Source organism: Periplaneta americana, chromosome 8 (assembly GCF_040183065.1).
Source record: "Periplaneta americana isolate PAMFEO1 chromosome 8, P.americana_PAMFEO1_priV1, whole genome shotgun sequence".
In the NCBI taxonomy this organism is placed as follows: Eukaryota; Metazoa; Arthropoda; class Insecta; order Blattodea; family Blattidae; genus Periplaneta; species Periplaneta americana.
The window spans coordinates 148,526,129-148,542,383 of NC_091124.1; the positions used below are offsets into that span (position 1 = coordinate 148,526,129).

At 36.8% G+C, this 16,255-nt stretch overlaps 1 protein-coding gene across 2 annotated transcripts in view; it reads left to right on the top strand.

Annotated features, from left to right (window-relative positions):
• The window catches only part of LOC138705143 (transcription elongation factor SPT5-like), a 136,047-nt gene that overhangs the window by 97,430 nt on the left and 22,362 nt on the right, over nucleotides 1-16,255 (top strand). For both annotated transcript variants that reach the window (XM_069833804.1, XM_069833803.1), the window contains one exon: nucleotides 11,624-11,740. In XM_069833804.1, coding sequence (XP_069689905.1) covers nucleotides 11,624-11,740 — 117 coding nt within the window. The remainder of the gene's footprint in view (nucleotides 1-11,623; nucleotides 11,741-16,255) is intronic.

A 16,255-nucleotide genomic window follows, 5' to 3' on the forward strand; every position in this document is an offset into this window, starting at 1 on the left:
GAAACTTCTCATCGAACCATGTATGCACGATATTTGCAAAGTGAGATGGTGCACCATCCTGCATGATGATGTTTTCTCATCCAGATAGCATGGACCAAACGTAATCTTCAAGCATCTCATGATAGCATTCCAAGTTCATGGTGTCATGCAGGAGATATGGCCCGATGACATTTGTGGCCATCATCCCACACCACGCAGTCACTTTTGAACGAGACTGCATCTTCTCCACCGTCATACAGCGATCTTTTGCTGCCCAATAATGGCAATTGTGTCGATTGACAGAACCTCCCATATGAAATACGGCCCACAATTGGGCGAAAACTTTAACACTAATAATGTAATTGTAAAGTAACTATTTTAGTATTTTACATTAAAATAAGTCACAAGACTGAACATTTGCATGTTTTTCACTTCAGAGGATGTTTTGAAACAATTGAGACCAATCTTCGTGCCAACCCAGCATCAACTCCCAATACTCCATTCTGTGACCACAGTCTTCTGGTGTCAGCTGCTGCACGTAATGGGGTTTCCATGGGTAGTAATTCTTTCTGCAACACCTGACATACTGCGTACCTTGTGAGTCTGCTTTCGTGAGCTGCCTGACACGTTGATTTGGCAGGGCTACGATTGAACATTTCCTGCACAATCGTCACATTCTCCTCAGACTGAGACATGAGTGGACGGCCAGTTTTTCCTGTATCCTTAACCAAACCTGTGGTCATTAGCTTCCTATGACAATTCTATATTGTCTCTGGACAGATTGTGACATTTCTTCCCTTCACTGTATGCCATCATCTCTGTACAAGAACAACGGAATTCCACACTTCATAGCGTGCACAATCTGCGCACACTCGCAAACAGACAGGCGATCGGCCATCTTTACTATTGTTGGGCACACTTATTCTCAAGGCTACCGTCTGTACTACTGATGCACGAAAGTTTAAATCCTATTTAATGACCTTTATGTACACACTATTTTCATTATGATTCCATCGATATTAAAAATTCTACAGCCATTTAATAATACCTAGTTACTTCCCGCCCACACTGTACTACTTGTATGACAAAAATAGAGCAATGTTGGAATCAAGTGCCAAAATACTCGAAGTCCACCATGAATCTCTAACAATCTGCCAGAGTCAGTTTGTTGAGAAATAATAAATTCAGTAATTTGATTTTGAGTTCAGTCTGTTGTAATATGCTGTTATTAATGTTTTTAAGTTTGCATTCATTATCACATGGTTGGTTACTATTGCCTGGTTAACAGATTCTTACATTAGACATCACCTGTACTATGATGGCAAAGTAAAAGCTTTTTTTATAAGGACGAAATTTACTGACTTGCGATGGAACAAGATTCTGTCATATTCTTGCAATGAAAGAATGGGGAAAAGGAGTTGAAGGAGGATAATTCTTCAGATGGAATTCGTTTTTGTTAATGTTCGGATGAAAGTAATCTTGATTTACAGAAGTGAAATTCTTTCTGGTGGGAAGACTATGGTGACAACAACGACAAGAAAATGGTGGTGGTGGTGGTGGTGGGGGTAGGGGCGGCAGCTGCGGTTGTTGTTGTTGTTTTCTTTTTCTCTGAGTAAAGAATTTGACTTATTAATGGAAATTTTATTTGGCAAATTTTATTTATTATATTTCTGCAGTTTTATATTACATTAATATAAATATTCAGGTGTATAAACTCTCTTATTTATACATTGTGTCCCGCTTAGAGGGATCGAGAAATAAATGCTCACCATTTAAAATTGGATGAAGTTATCGTTGTGATTTACATCTGACAAGATGCAGAAACTGTCCAAGTTTATGCACCAATGGTCTAAAAACAGTTGCACGTTCATACGCATGTGCACTAACATTTATCATGGAAACAAGCCTGGTGCCATTCAGTAAACATTCCGTCATTGGACCATTCTTCTTCATCGAGGCAACAGTCACAGGGAATGTGCATCTGGACATGTTGCAGAAATTTTGTTGTTGATCAACTCCTCTCAGAATCGGTTTTTCAGCAACATGGGGCTCCACCCCATTACTATGGAGCAGTGCGTGGCATCTTGAATGCAAACTTTCCCAATAGGTTGATCAGAAGAGGAGAACCCTTGCCTGACCTAGGTCTACTGACTTGACGCCCATTGACCTTCCTCTGGGGGTTTGTGACAAGTGTTGTGTACCAACGTGATACAATTGAAACTTTGGAAAAACTGAGACAATGCATTATAAATGCAGCTGCGCTAATCACCCCACAAATGTTATGGAACACTTGGCCGAAGGTTGAGTACCGTTTAGATGTCTTCAGGGTAGCTCGAGGTGCATACATCGAGTTGCACTGACCATTCTCCGAAACTCGGAGAGTTTTTACATCAAGTTATACAAAAAGTTATGTTATATTTATACTTTAAATTAGCACTTATTTCTCGATCCCTCTAATTGGGACAAGGTGTATATGCAGGTGATTGAGAAGGTATAGTAAACATTTTAGGTACTGATAGTATAGACTATTCTAAGTAAAAAAGTTCATATAAACATATGTCTAATTCAATGGTGTGGAGATACAGCTGTTTGAATGTTGCTCATAACATATCTTATAAATGGTATGAAGACAAATGATTATGTATATTGACTACATACAAATGTATAATACATGTCACTCTTCTGAGATCGTCTGTGGCAGTATTGTTCATATTGTGTGTAAAGAAAGTGATGTTTTGTTGTTCTCTTGGCGACAAAGATGGGCATGTTCTTGCAGCGTGATGGAGCCCCTGTACATTTTAGTCATCAGGTGACGCATCATCTAAATCTTACAGTCTCGAATGATAAATCGACCACAGTGGTCACGTGCATTGGCCACAAAGATCCCCAGATCTTACTCCTATCGATTTTTGTCTGTGGAAATGAGTGAAAGGCGAAGTGTACAAGAACAAAGTTAATACAAGGGACGAATTGGTCCATCACATTAAGAATAGGCTTACTGCTCCCATAAAAAAATGGGAAGTCTACCTCAGAAGAGCAACACTTACTGTTGTCAACAGAGCGGGAGAGTGCATTGAACTGTTGAAATGTATTGATACCATGAAAATGAGCAATACTAAATCTAATAATCATTAAGACAGTTGTCTTTCATTCTTGCCACTTTGTAACACTTGTTACGCGTAACTTTCAAACAGCTGTATCTCCACACCCATTGAAAATGTGATACATGTTCATATGAATTTTTTCTCAGAATAGTCCATATTACCACCCCCTCAAATACAGGGCTTCTATTATATGTACAGACTGCTGGCGCGGTGTTTTGTTTCTTGGTGGCTGGACGTGTCGTATGTTAACTCTGCTACTTAAAACGTGTATTCAAATCGTACATTTCCAGCATCTTCTATAAGGTACGATTTTATAAATGTTTTAGGTAGCGGGGTGAACATACAAGTGTGGCCAGCTGTGGCATACCTAGCTGCCAAGAAGCAAAACACCGCGCCAGTAGTCAGTACATAGTTATAATAGAAACCCTGTATTTACTGTTTCTCCTAAATCACTGTTTATATTATGGAGTGGTGTTGGTAGTGGAAATTTCCAAGTGAACTCTGAAACAAGGGGATCCTCTATCAGCAATATTATTCAGTGTAATAATAGATCTAATAATAAAGCAGCTAGATTCAAGAGGCAACATAAGCACAAGATTGAAGCAATGCATAGCCTATGCAGACGACATATTGATAACAGCAAGGACAAAACAAGCATTAGTTGAAACCATGCTGAATCTTAAAGAGCAATCAATGCAATATGGGTTAATATTAATGAGAAAACAAAATATAAAAAATGCTCTGCCGTGCAAAAAGCTGTACCGTAAGTAATTTGAACCTAGATAATGTCACATTAGAAAGAGTGAAATCCTACAAATATCTTGGATCCAAAGTGAACTCTAATAATACTTTCGAAGAAGAGATTAAAGAGAGAATTAATTTAGATAACAAAGCTTACTTTGCGAATATAAGGCTATTTAAAAGTAAACTAGCATCAAAACAAGCAAAATTAAAATTAAATTACACAGCAGTTAGGTCGGTTGTAACTTACACTAGCGAAACCTGGGTTCTTAAAGAAGAAGTTATTCAAAAACTTCTAATTTTCGAAAGAAAGTGTTGAGAAGGATTTCTGGTCCAATTACAGAAAGAGATGGCAGCTGGCGAATTCGAAATAACATGGAACTCAATAAATCAATACAAAACCATAGCATAATTACTCATATAGAGGCACAGAGACTAGCTTGGTCTGGGCATATTAACCACATGCATGAAGATAGAAGAGTCAAGAAAATTTATAATTGTAAACCTATGAATACAAGGAGTAGAGGAAGACCCAAGAACAGATGGAAAGATGATGTAATAGAAGATATAAGAAATCTGGAATTAAGGAATTGTCCAAGACTCATCCAAGACCGAAATGAATAATGGAAAATAGTTGAGAAGGTCAAAACTTCTATGAAATTGTAGTACCTGATGAAGAATAAGAAGGTGATGATGGTGGTGATCAGTATGAAGATGAAGACGATGATGGTGATGTAGTCTTAGAAAAAAGTTTTGTCGCACAGATACTTTGTAAGTCCCAGAAAGGAGGCAGTGCGCAGAGGATGAATGACCTGGTTCACAAGAGAACGACTGGTTGAAGTAATAAAATTACATAGTTTTGTTTCGTTGTAAATCTGATCATGCACTCTGCCTCTTTTCTGGGACTTATAAAGCATCTATGCGACAAAACTTTTTTCTAAGACTGTACTTATGATAATATGATATAGGTGATAATGTTGGCGGTAGTGGAAATAAGATGACAGATGGCAGTAGGGTACCGGTGTTTGAAGAGAAGGAGGAGGAGGAGGAGGAAATAATTACAGCAATGCTTATCATGGGGAAGAGCAGAAAGTCATAGTAAGTTAATGGAAATGATTAATCATATTCGGTGTCACAATATTAATGTTCTCGTTGATGTACTGGTACGATATACACAAATTGAAAGTATATATCAATTAAATCAAAACCAATTGAGAAGAGCCAGTGGTGGGCTTCAGAAACCAACCATCCAATCATATTAATATTCTTTATTTCCGAAGTTACGGTACTTGTACAGGTACAATTTGATTATTATGATGAAATATATTGTAACTCTCTGTGATAGATATTGCTTAAAATTGTGCAGAAAACAACTAACAAGGGATGTGCGTGACCTCGAACTCTCAGAACTGCACGAAAATATGCTTAGAATATAAATCGCCCATCCCAAAAACAGTGGTATGAGTCTTTCCCATGCAAAATTCAGCTGTTGTCTGCTAGCACCATTCAACGTTGGCATGTTGTACCTGCACTAACAAGTACTTTAGTTGTGTGAACAGTATAGCTGCAGTAGGAGTGTTCGGTTGTGTGTTAGAGTGTAAAGAGTGTACATCGGTATCAAGAGGCGAATTAATCCCATGAATTTTTTATTTTTTTATTTTTTTAGTAGGTTATTTTACAACGCTTTATCAACATCTTTGGTTATTTAGCGTCTGAATGAGATGAAGGTGATAATGCCGGTGAAATGAGTCCGGGGTCCATCATCGAAAGTTACCCAGCATTTGCTCATATTGGGTTGAGGGAAAACCCCGGAAAAAACCTTAACCACGTAACTTGCCCCGACTGGGAATCGAACCCGGGCCACCTGGTTTCGCGGCCAGACGCGCTGACCATTACTACACAGATTTGGACAATCCCATGAATGTTGTCAAAGTTTTAGAGGCAAAATAGCGACGTGCTGAATATGGAAACTAATCGGAGTCAAGGATATGGAGTTCGCGAATATGTTATATAGCTTAATAATGCACAAATACAAAGGGGATGACACAGAAATGGATGAAGATACGCTGGATAGGTATAGTGATTTTGAAGGATAGGAAGAGCCCATACCTGAAGTTGGCTCTTCCAGCAGTACAAGCCTTTCATCTCCAGAGCAACAGGAACCTTCAAATCAGTGTGAGTACGAACCATCTCCACCAAAAATGTCGAGGTCCAGTGTATTACAAGATATTGATGACAACATACAGGAGAATATTTATAAAGACTATTACAATTGTGGCTTCAACTCCTATAGCAAACTTATGAGGTGCTATAAATGCATTCGAAGTAAATCAAATTGAAAGTTAATATTAGATTGTGTGACTAGCAAAAGGCGAGGTCAAGCTCACTTCAAGGGAAACAGGCTGTCACAATTAAAAACTTTAAAGAAGATGTAATATCAAAATCTGAAAGGTCAAGAGCATATGGATCTACAGTATTTTTTATTGGGTTATTTTACGACACTGTATCAACATCTAGGTTATTTAGCGTCTGAATGAAATGAAGGTGATAATGCCGGTGAAATGAGTCCGGGGTCCAGCACCGAAGGTTACCCAGCATTTGCTCGTATTTGGTTGAGGGAAAACCCCGGAAAAGACCTCAACCAGGAAACTTGCCCCGACCGGGATTCGAACCCGGGCCACCTGGTTTCGCGGCCAGACACGCTGACCGTTACTCCACAGGTGTGGACATTGATCTACAATATACTATTGGCATCTGCAAATGTGGGCACTAGAAGCGTCTAAAGTGGTTGGCCTCAATTTCACAGCTTTGATTACTTTTATCAATAAACTTAAGCCTGAATATAGCATTTCTTCCAAGCATATTACCAAGTTCGTCACATATAAGCACATACAAGAAGATCATAGTATTCGTCAGAAGGCACAAGGGTTTGTGGAGGAAGTGAACAAATATGTAACAGACGTAGTGGTGTATGCTGGTTTAAGGGCCTGGGCTACCACTGACCCTATTATTACACAAAATATATTTTAAAGTCCCTATAATAAAATTCCTTACCTATTTATATATGAATTTCAGACGTCTTGATTGGGACGAAAATACTTTGATGACTTCGTCATTGAAATTACAGTTGGGCCGCTTGCGAAGTTTCTGTAGAAATGACTTTTCAATGGACATCAGTGCCAAGCCGGATAAACGTTCTTGTGTATGAGTTGATCTACAGTAGGATTTTATTCTCTTCAACACAGAAAATGTTCTTTCTACTGATGCTGACGTAGCTGGTATTGTCACAATTAATGTTGCCAATTTAAGGACTTCAGGAATAACTTGGTTCAGCTGGTTTTCATATATGGCAGATAATATTTCATGGATAGGTTTGTTCGAAAAATCAAAGACCTTTGCTGAATATATTACACTTAATTCATTTTTCAAACGTACTTGATCAAAGTGACTGTTATAGGACTGAAATAATTTGTTTAGTGCCTCATTCGGGAAGTTTTCTCTATAAGCAGAACATTTTTGAGAATCTAGAAGATATGTGAACTGAAGCTTTCCATAATCAGAAAATCTGTCAGTAATTTCCATCTGCATACGATCTAGTATGCTGTAGTACAGCTGCCTGTATTTCAATTCATCATCTCCTTTTCTTCGCTTTAATGGTGGTTCCATTGTATTGGCTGAAGAATTTTCATTTTCCATATTACTCCATATGGACGGAAACCCACTACGTCTGAACTCGGATATAGTATTTTTTTTTTAACTTTGATACCTCTTGCAAGTAGTATGCTATGTCTAGACTTTTTGTCTGAAGAATATTGTAGAGCACATCTGTATGTGCGAACACTCTAGCATTGACTTCAAGAATAAATATATTCTGAAACTGTGTGAAAAAATACAAATATCCTTGAGCCTGCACAATTACATCATCAACCCAGTTTTCTTCAGAGTCATTCATTACAAATGATATTTTCAAAGAAAGCAGTCAGTTGTTCTCTGTATTACTTTCCTGTATTTACAAGCCGAGATGTAAAATTGCATCTAGTTGGTGCTATTTTTGGGAGTTTCTTTTTCATAAATTCTTGAGTTTTTCTGATCTTTTAGGAGATGAAGAGAAAAATCCAGTTAAACCCGACAGTGTTTTGAAAAAAAATGCGGCATTCTGGAATGGATGAAGTAGTTTGTTGCAAAACTAAATTGAGAACATGGCTGTAACAATGGACAAATAGTGCTTGAGGATACTTTCCTTGAACTTTTGTTTTTAAGCCATTAATATTTCCCGCCATAACTGAAGCACCATCGTATGTCTGTGCAATTAACTTATTGCCGACATTGTATTCTGCTATAACACCTTCCACATGCTGAAACCAAGCAGCAGCAGTTTTGCCCGAACTGACATTTGTGAATCCTATAAACCATTCTTGAACATTGGCAGTACTATCGACGTATCTTAAAACAGTGGACAATTGACTCTGATTAGAGCAGTAACTTGTTTCATCAACAACAATGGCCGCAAAAGGTGCTTCTTCTATTTCAGATTTTATGTTCTTTATCATAACCCCACTTATAGCAAATATTAAGTCATTATGAATTGCGGGAGAAGTACCACGAAATACTGTTGAACTCTCAAGATGATTGGCCAGTAAATGGTCAAATTCACTTAAGGAACTTAAATATTCAATATAATTTCCTCTATTGTCTGATTCCACACTCTCATTATGATCCTGAAAAGCCAATTCTTGTTTTCCTAGAAAGCAGACTGCGTTAATAAGATGCCGTAAAATCTCCCGATTTTTTTTCCACAGGAGCATTGTGTTGGTTGATATGTAGAGCTGTTTGCTTATCTAGCTGTAAATCAATTCTTGTCTTCCCAAAGTTTGCAAAGTTCATGCTACTACAAATATGAGCTTTTGATTTGTCGTGTTTTAGGACTGCCGTTCGAAGGGAGTTGATATTAGAAAACCCTCTTTTGACCACACATTAGTTTCGCGGCTAAATAACAAACATGGCCAGCAAAATAGTTTAGACGGTTTAGAACTACCACACAACCAATTCCACTTACCATATGATGTTGAAGTGAAATGGCATGTGTACTCACGCTGTTTTTCTTTTACGTCCATGGACAAATTTAACTCAGGAGTTGATCTTTCCATTTTCACAATTTCAACTTCCTCGTTGTATGTACGACGGTTAAAAGGCACTTTTAATAAACCTTCCATTACACAGTCATTTTCAACACAAACCTCTCCAGAAACTTGTTCTGCCATATTTTTCACAATATCACTTAACTGGGAAATTAAAAACTTAATAATTCACAATTAATATAACTCTTAGACACTCGAACAAATCACAAATTTAAAATACTGCACTGCAAGAACACAATTACATTCATGAGCTAGCATGCTAAGCGTATTGTTGCTTCGCGCCTGGGAAGAAACCGATCACGAGAGCGGCAACTCACCCGCCTACACTGCACGATGGAAACAGAAGAGAGCGGGGGGATGGGCAGTGTTGCTACAGGACAGCGTGCGCGGTATGGTCACAGGCTACCTCACGTAGCAAGCGGTTTCTCCAGCGATGCTGCCTTGACAACTTGTTTCTTTTCGAGAGCAGAGAGCACATATAAATCTAACAATTACTTTAATTTTAATTACTGTATTAAAACTAATAATACAAAATTATTACATTATGTTATATTATAAACTTTTTCTTTTGTAATTTCCTTGGGTTACTGCCGGTAGCCCCGGTAGTCCGCAAAATACGCCCCTGAACAGACGGGAGTGCAGACAAAGAAAATGTTTGGAACAGTGACCAAAGTCAATTTAATTATGAGATGTCTTCATTGTCAACACTATCTCACAGAGGAGAGAAAACTACAGCTGGTGTGTTGCAGTCTGTGCATAGCTCCACACACAGCTATACAATTGATGTGGCTTTATCAATGAGTGGCAGATTAGCTATCAAGCTCTATATCTGTTTTCAAGAGATACAAGGCACTTTTGGCCCAAATGTTTCAAAGAAACTTGAAGCAACATGTCCACGAAACATTCATGTGGAGGCAAGCAAAAGTGGAAAAATGACGAAAGAGCATATGAAAAGTTTTCTAACTACAGTCATTGGTTAACATGTAGGCTACATAGCCACCGGCATAGCTCAGTCGGTTAAGGCACTTGCCTGCCGATCTGAAGTTGCATTCTGGTGCGGGTTCGATCCCTGCTTGGGCTGATTACCTGGTTGGGTTTTTTCCGAGGTTTTTCCCAACCGTAATGTGAATGCAAGGTAATCTATGGCGAATTCTCGGCCTCATCTCGCCAAATATCATCTCGCTATCACCAGTCTCATCAATGCTAAATTTATTTATTTATTTATTTATTTATTTATTTATTTATTTATTCATTCATTCATTCATTCATTCATTCATTCATTCATTTTGCTAATAATTGTAATATAAAATATACAGAGAAACTTTAGCTCGCCCCTGAAAGAGTAGAACTCGTGCTCAGGGGCGGATTCCTGAATTGAAATTAATAATTATAATTAATAATAATAACCTAGTAGTTGATACAGCATCGTTAAATAACCAACTAAAATAAAAACATGTACATGACGATGAGAAGAGCCTATTGTTGTGTGATTCCTGGTCAGGCCATAAAGATCATACTCTGTTAGATGAAAGTTTTCCGAACAAGAATGTTACACTCAAGATATTGCCACTGAAGACAAAAGAATATTGCCAACCTCTTGATATGTACTTGTTTAGGCAATATAAGCTCTACATGAGAAGGATCGTTGATTTTGTAAGACTACAATGTGAAAAACCACAAGTAAAGTTACATGATCGTCATTTCATCATCAGACTTCATTCTGTGCTATACAATCAACTTTCTGCACTGAAGTACAAGCCTATGTTACAATATGCTTGGCAAAAGGCAAGTTATGACATTGACATACCAATATCATCGTTTGAAAATGTAATTTTGTGGTGTTTGATATTGGACTGCTTGAATGCGGAAGTGATGTTGAATGTGAAAAAGTGGCTTTAGTCAGATATGCGTATTGTTCTCATCCACTTAGCTTTGATCACTTCATTGAAATCCCACACCTGCACTTTGAAGACTGAATAGCTGTGCAAAACTATCAGGTCAGTAGAAAAAGTTTGTTGTTCAAATAGATAGCGTAATTATTTTAAGCAGAAGAAAATATAGCAATATAGTCACGACATTGAAATATGTGTGTTTTTAGTCCTATTATATCGCTATTTTGTTTTGTTTCCTCTCTTAGACCTGGAATAGGTGATCATTCAAATGTCTCTCGTAGTAAGACATGCAGTTTTGCATGAGAATGACTCATACCACTGTTTTTGGTATGAGCGATTTATATTCTAAGCACATTTTCGTGTGGTTCTGAGAGTTCGAGGCCACGCACATCTCATAAAAACTTTAATTAAAACACTTTAAAACATAATAATTTGGGAATATATGACAATTATATCATATGCGGATACAAAGAGGAAGTCAGAAAATAGGAAAGATTGGAGAATGCTGGGTTTGCATTGAAAGACCTGCCCTTGGGTAGAAAACTATGAATGAATGAATGGTAACTACAAATTTACATAATGAGGAATTGTACAAGTTTCTCAATTTATTTCAAAGTGTTCAGGCCATTTCTGGAAATATTAATTAAAAAGTGTTTATCTTTGCACATACTGGATGAATGTTAACAAATTCAGGTATGTTTGATTTGTTTGTTTGTTTTTTTTTTTTAACATTTTCAATTTGTACACACTAATTTTTTCGATTGTGCAGACAAAGCATGCCTCCAGACTGGTGAACTGTACTCTCCCCAGACGCCAGGCTCACTGTTTGGATCTGAACAGTCGTCCTCACCCTATCAGTTATCACCATCTCCAATAGTGTTGAATGGTTAGTTTTATTATTATTATTATTATTATTATTATTATTATTATTATTATTATTATTATTATTTACTATTTATTATTATATGATTGGAAATAATGTACTTACTTTAGTGTTAGATTTAAAAGAATAACATTTGGTTAAATGTAAATTATTTCTTACTTAAGAAACTATTAAAGTTATTTAAAATAAATAAATAACAACTTCACTGTTTTAATATTTCAATTGTGGTGTTTTTTTTAGAACTCTTGATTTCAGAGGATGATGGATACAACATCGAAACTAGTCATCGAAACATAACATCACAATTTCAGTATTAACACAGTGAAGTTGTTATTTTTGTATTTTAAATGCCGCACCTAGTACTTTTAAAAGAATGTACATTAATCAAGAATGAAGAATTAATTCTCGGTACGGTATTCGTAATTGTATTAGATTATTTTCTAGTACCGGTAACTTTGAAACTTACAATATTTAGTATCGGTACACATTTCATTGGTTTAGAGAAAAAAAAACATGGTTAGAAGGTAGATGTGTGTGTTGGATTAAAGTTATGTCAAATGTTTTTTATAGAATAGTTATTATAAATTATATTCGGAAACGTAAGGAGAATTGTCATTACAGCAGACTTCGTCATATGTTTTTTGCAATAAGTTATTTTGTGTTTTATGCTTCCTTAATATGTTAAGAACAGGGGAATTGCAAGTGAAGAACACACATGAAGGCATATAATGTTAGCTGCATACAAGTTAGAACACTTCTTATTGAGCCAAAGATATTGCCAATCTTTTTCTTAAAAATAGCACTGGTAGATATGTTTCAGTTAATAATTAGAAGAGCATATTATTTCACTAATACTGAATAATTTTAGTTTTTTCTTTATTTGCTTCTTTATTCGTTTGCTTGCAGCAACACTTATTTGACAATATTACTTTCTGACTCAATTTCTATCTGCATTCACATTCGAGGGATTCTTTACTTACTGGTAGGCCTACAGGTCTCCTCGCCTGAAAAATCAATGCTTACAACCTGCTCGAAAACTTTTTTCACCTTTTTGTTGGTAAATATATACAAAATACGATTTAAGCTATTAGCAGCTATCCTTTCTTTTAGTCTCTTTTCCATTAAAATTATTCTATTTTATTGTAGTCTGACATAGTATTCTAGCTTAGGCTAAGTTGGGTTAAATTATAGCAGTGGTTTTAACCAGTGCTTTTTTTCAGAAGGTGGTGGAACTCTATGTAGAGAACGAGGAGATGATTACTGTCCAGTGCACGGAAATTTTGTTGTTTTTAATCTCCTTTTCGTCCAACTTTGAGAATTTTAAGGCCTAAGCGGAGTTCAAAGAAAAATTATATTATAATAGTATATTACAACACAAGGTTGGGAAGTGGTTTTTACAAAATCAAAGAAAAGTTTAAAAAACAAGCACGATCATATTTTTTAAATTGCAAATACAATATAATTTGCATTGAAAATTTAGAGCAATATTATTCCAAAGCCTTTGCAAAACTGCACTGTAATGGTAGCTTAGTAATACAGTGAAATCTCAAAATAATGTACGGTACTTCACTAGAATGTATTTTTCAGTTTAACGTATATTTTCAAATTCCCCACTCAAATCACATTATATTACTGTGCACGGATATTTAATTTTTCATTCTCTTTGCTTAAGATGGCTTCATAATTACGTACAGAATTTTGAAGTTAATAAGTGTTCATTCATTCATTCATTCATTCATTCATTCATTCATTCATTCATTCATTCTTTTTTTTTTATTGGGTTATTTTACGACGCTGTATCAACATCGAGGTTATTTAGCGTCTGAATGATATGAAGGTGATAATGCCGGTGAAATGAGTCCGGGATCCAACACCGAAAGTTACCCAGCATTTGCCCGTATTGGGTTGAGGGAAAACCCCGGAAAAAACCTCAACCAGGTAACTTGGCCCGACCGGGATTCGAACCCGGGCCACCTGGTTTCGCGGCCAGACGCGCTGACCGTTACTCCACAGGTGTGGACTTCATTCATTCATTCATTCATTCATTCAGTATTCTGCCCAAGGGCAGATCTTTCACTGCAAATTCAGCTTTCTTCAATCTTTCCTATTTTTTGCCTTCCTCTTTGTCTCCTCATATACTTATCCATATATCTTAATGTCATCTATTATCTGATATCTTTTTCTGCCCCGAACTCTTCTCTCGTTCACCATTTCTTCCAGTGCATCCTTCAGTAGGCAGTTTCTTCTCAGCCAGTGACCCAACCAATTCCTTTTTCCCTTCCTGATCAGTTTCAACATCATTCTTTCTTCACCCACTCTTTCCAACACAGCTTCATTTCTTAATCTGTCTATCCACTTCACACATTCCATTCTTCTCCATATCCACATTTCAAATGCTTCTATTCGCTTCTCTTTACTTTGTCGTAGTGTCCGTGTTTCTGCCCCATACAATGCCACACTCATTGCAAAGCACTTCACTATTCTCTTCCTTAGTTCTTTTTGCAGAGATCTCCTCCTTTTTTTATTAAAAACTTCCTTGGTCATTGGTATCCTCCTTTTGACTTTCTGACAGCAGCTTATGTTACTGCTTATAGTACACCCCAAGTATTTGAAGCTGTCCACTTGCTCTACTGCCTCATTTAGAATTCGCAAGTTAACCTTCTTTACTTGTCTTCCTATGACCATGGTCTTCGTCTTATTTGCATTTATCTTCATCCCATACTGCTCAGAGCTGTCATTTAGCTCCAGTATCATATCCCTTAGTGTCGTCTCCTCTTCTGCTAACAACGTCTTATCATCAGCAAATCTTCGTCCTTCTACTACAACTCCTCCCATGCTCTGAAAACAGTTCTTCACTAAATCCTCCAAGTAGCTGTTGAACAGGGTAGGTGATAAAGAGCATCCTTGACGTACTCCTCTCCCAATTTCACTTCCTTCTGACATTTCTTCTCGTATCCTGACTTTGACTTGTTTCATATGAAGATTACTGTACAGCCTTCTCTTTCCAATCCACACCAGTTTTCTTTAGGATCCCCATCAGTTTATGACAGTCCACTTATTTTTAACTTTTACGACTATATCATGACATACGTTTATGTGTAACAATGTTTTTTCTTAAATAACTTATCGATTTTGAAGTTTCATTCACCTTAAAATGAAGTGTGATATCTTACTTGTTGACGATCTTTGACATGGCTCAGCAATCTCTTCTGTGGATACAATGAAGTATGTAGACTAACTTAAAATTACCTGGGAAAGACTGAAAATGTTCCAGAAAGAATTCTGATGTGTTTGACAGAAGTAGAACAATTTGTGGAAAATGAACTACTTAAAAAAACACTTCAAACAAAAATAAGTGATTTCTTGAGGTTACTCTAATTCTTACATTTAAAAAGTTTTTATTTTGTATTTATTTTTTAAAACTGTTAGTGTTTTATTGTAATGTTTAGTAATTCTTTCAAGTGTACTTGTGTGTTTGAATTTGTTCTGTGACACAAGAACTGTAATCACAACTGGTAATGGTAGGTCAAAAGGCATGGTTTTCAGAATAAAGTACTTTTCATTATAAAGTATAAAAGTTTCGATTTTCTGATGTACATTCTACTGAGATTTCACTGTAATAAAGGTAGACGCTCACTTGCCGAAAAAAATTTGTTTGGTGCATTCGGATTTTTATTGTAGTAGGCCAATCATTCACTTGTCCACATTTCCGAATTAATAATCAAATGGTGTTGTAATTTACTGGTAGAGCGCATTATTTCATTGTAATGGGCGAATCCAGAAATGCATATAGAGTGTTAGTTGGGAGACCGGAGGGAAAAAGACCTTTAGAGAGGCCGAAACGTAGATGGGAGGATGATATTAAAATGGATTTGAGGGAGGTGGGGTATGATGATAGAGACTGGATTAATCTTGCACAGGATAGGGACCGCTGGCGGGCTTATGTGAGGGCGGCGATGAGCCTTCGGGTTCCTTAAAAGCCATTTGTAAGTAAGTAAGTAATGTTCTGAACTGAACCTGGAAATAAAATGGCTCTGTAACTTAAACTATGAAGAACATACCTGGTTGATTCAATATTTTCCCCAAAGATGCTGTAGTTAGATTTTCCCAATCTCATCCCATATATTGAAATTCATTACCTACAGATATTAGGGGCTGCCTTATCTTAAATGCGTTCAAGTCCAAAGTGAAACATCTTATTTTAGAACGCACGTTTATATACGAGGGCTATTCATAAAGTAACTTCCATTTATTTTTTTACAAACCTGTGAATGACGTTACAGAATTGAGTTACAGTACGTTTGAAAGTATATACTCTAGTTTATTTTTCCACGTAGTTTCCAGTCACATTGAGACACTTGTCGTAGCGTTTGACGAGCTTTGAAATTCCGCAATCTTAGAATTCGGCTGCCTGCGACTGAAGCCAACCTACGACGCTGTTTTTCAACTCTTCATCATCATCAAAGCGCTTCGAGCCAAGCCACGTCTTCATATGCATGAAGAGATGGTAATCACTAG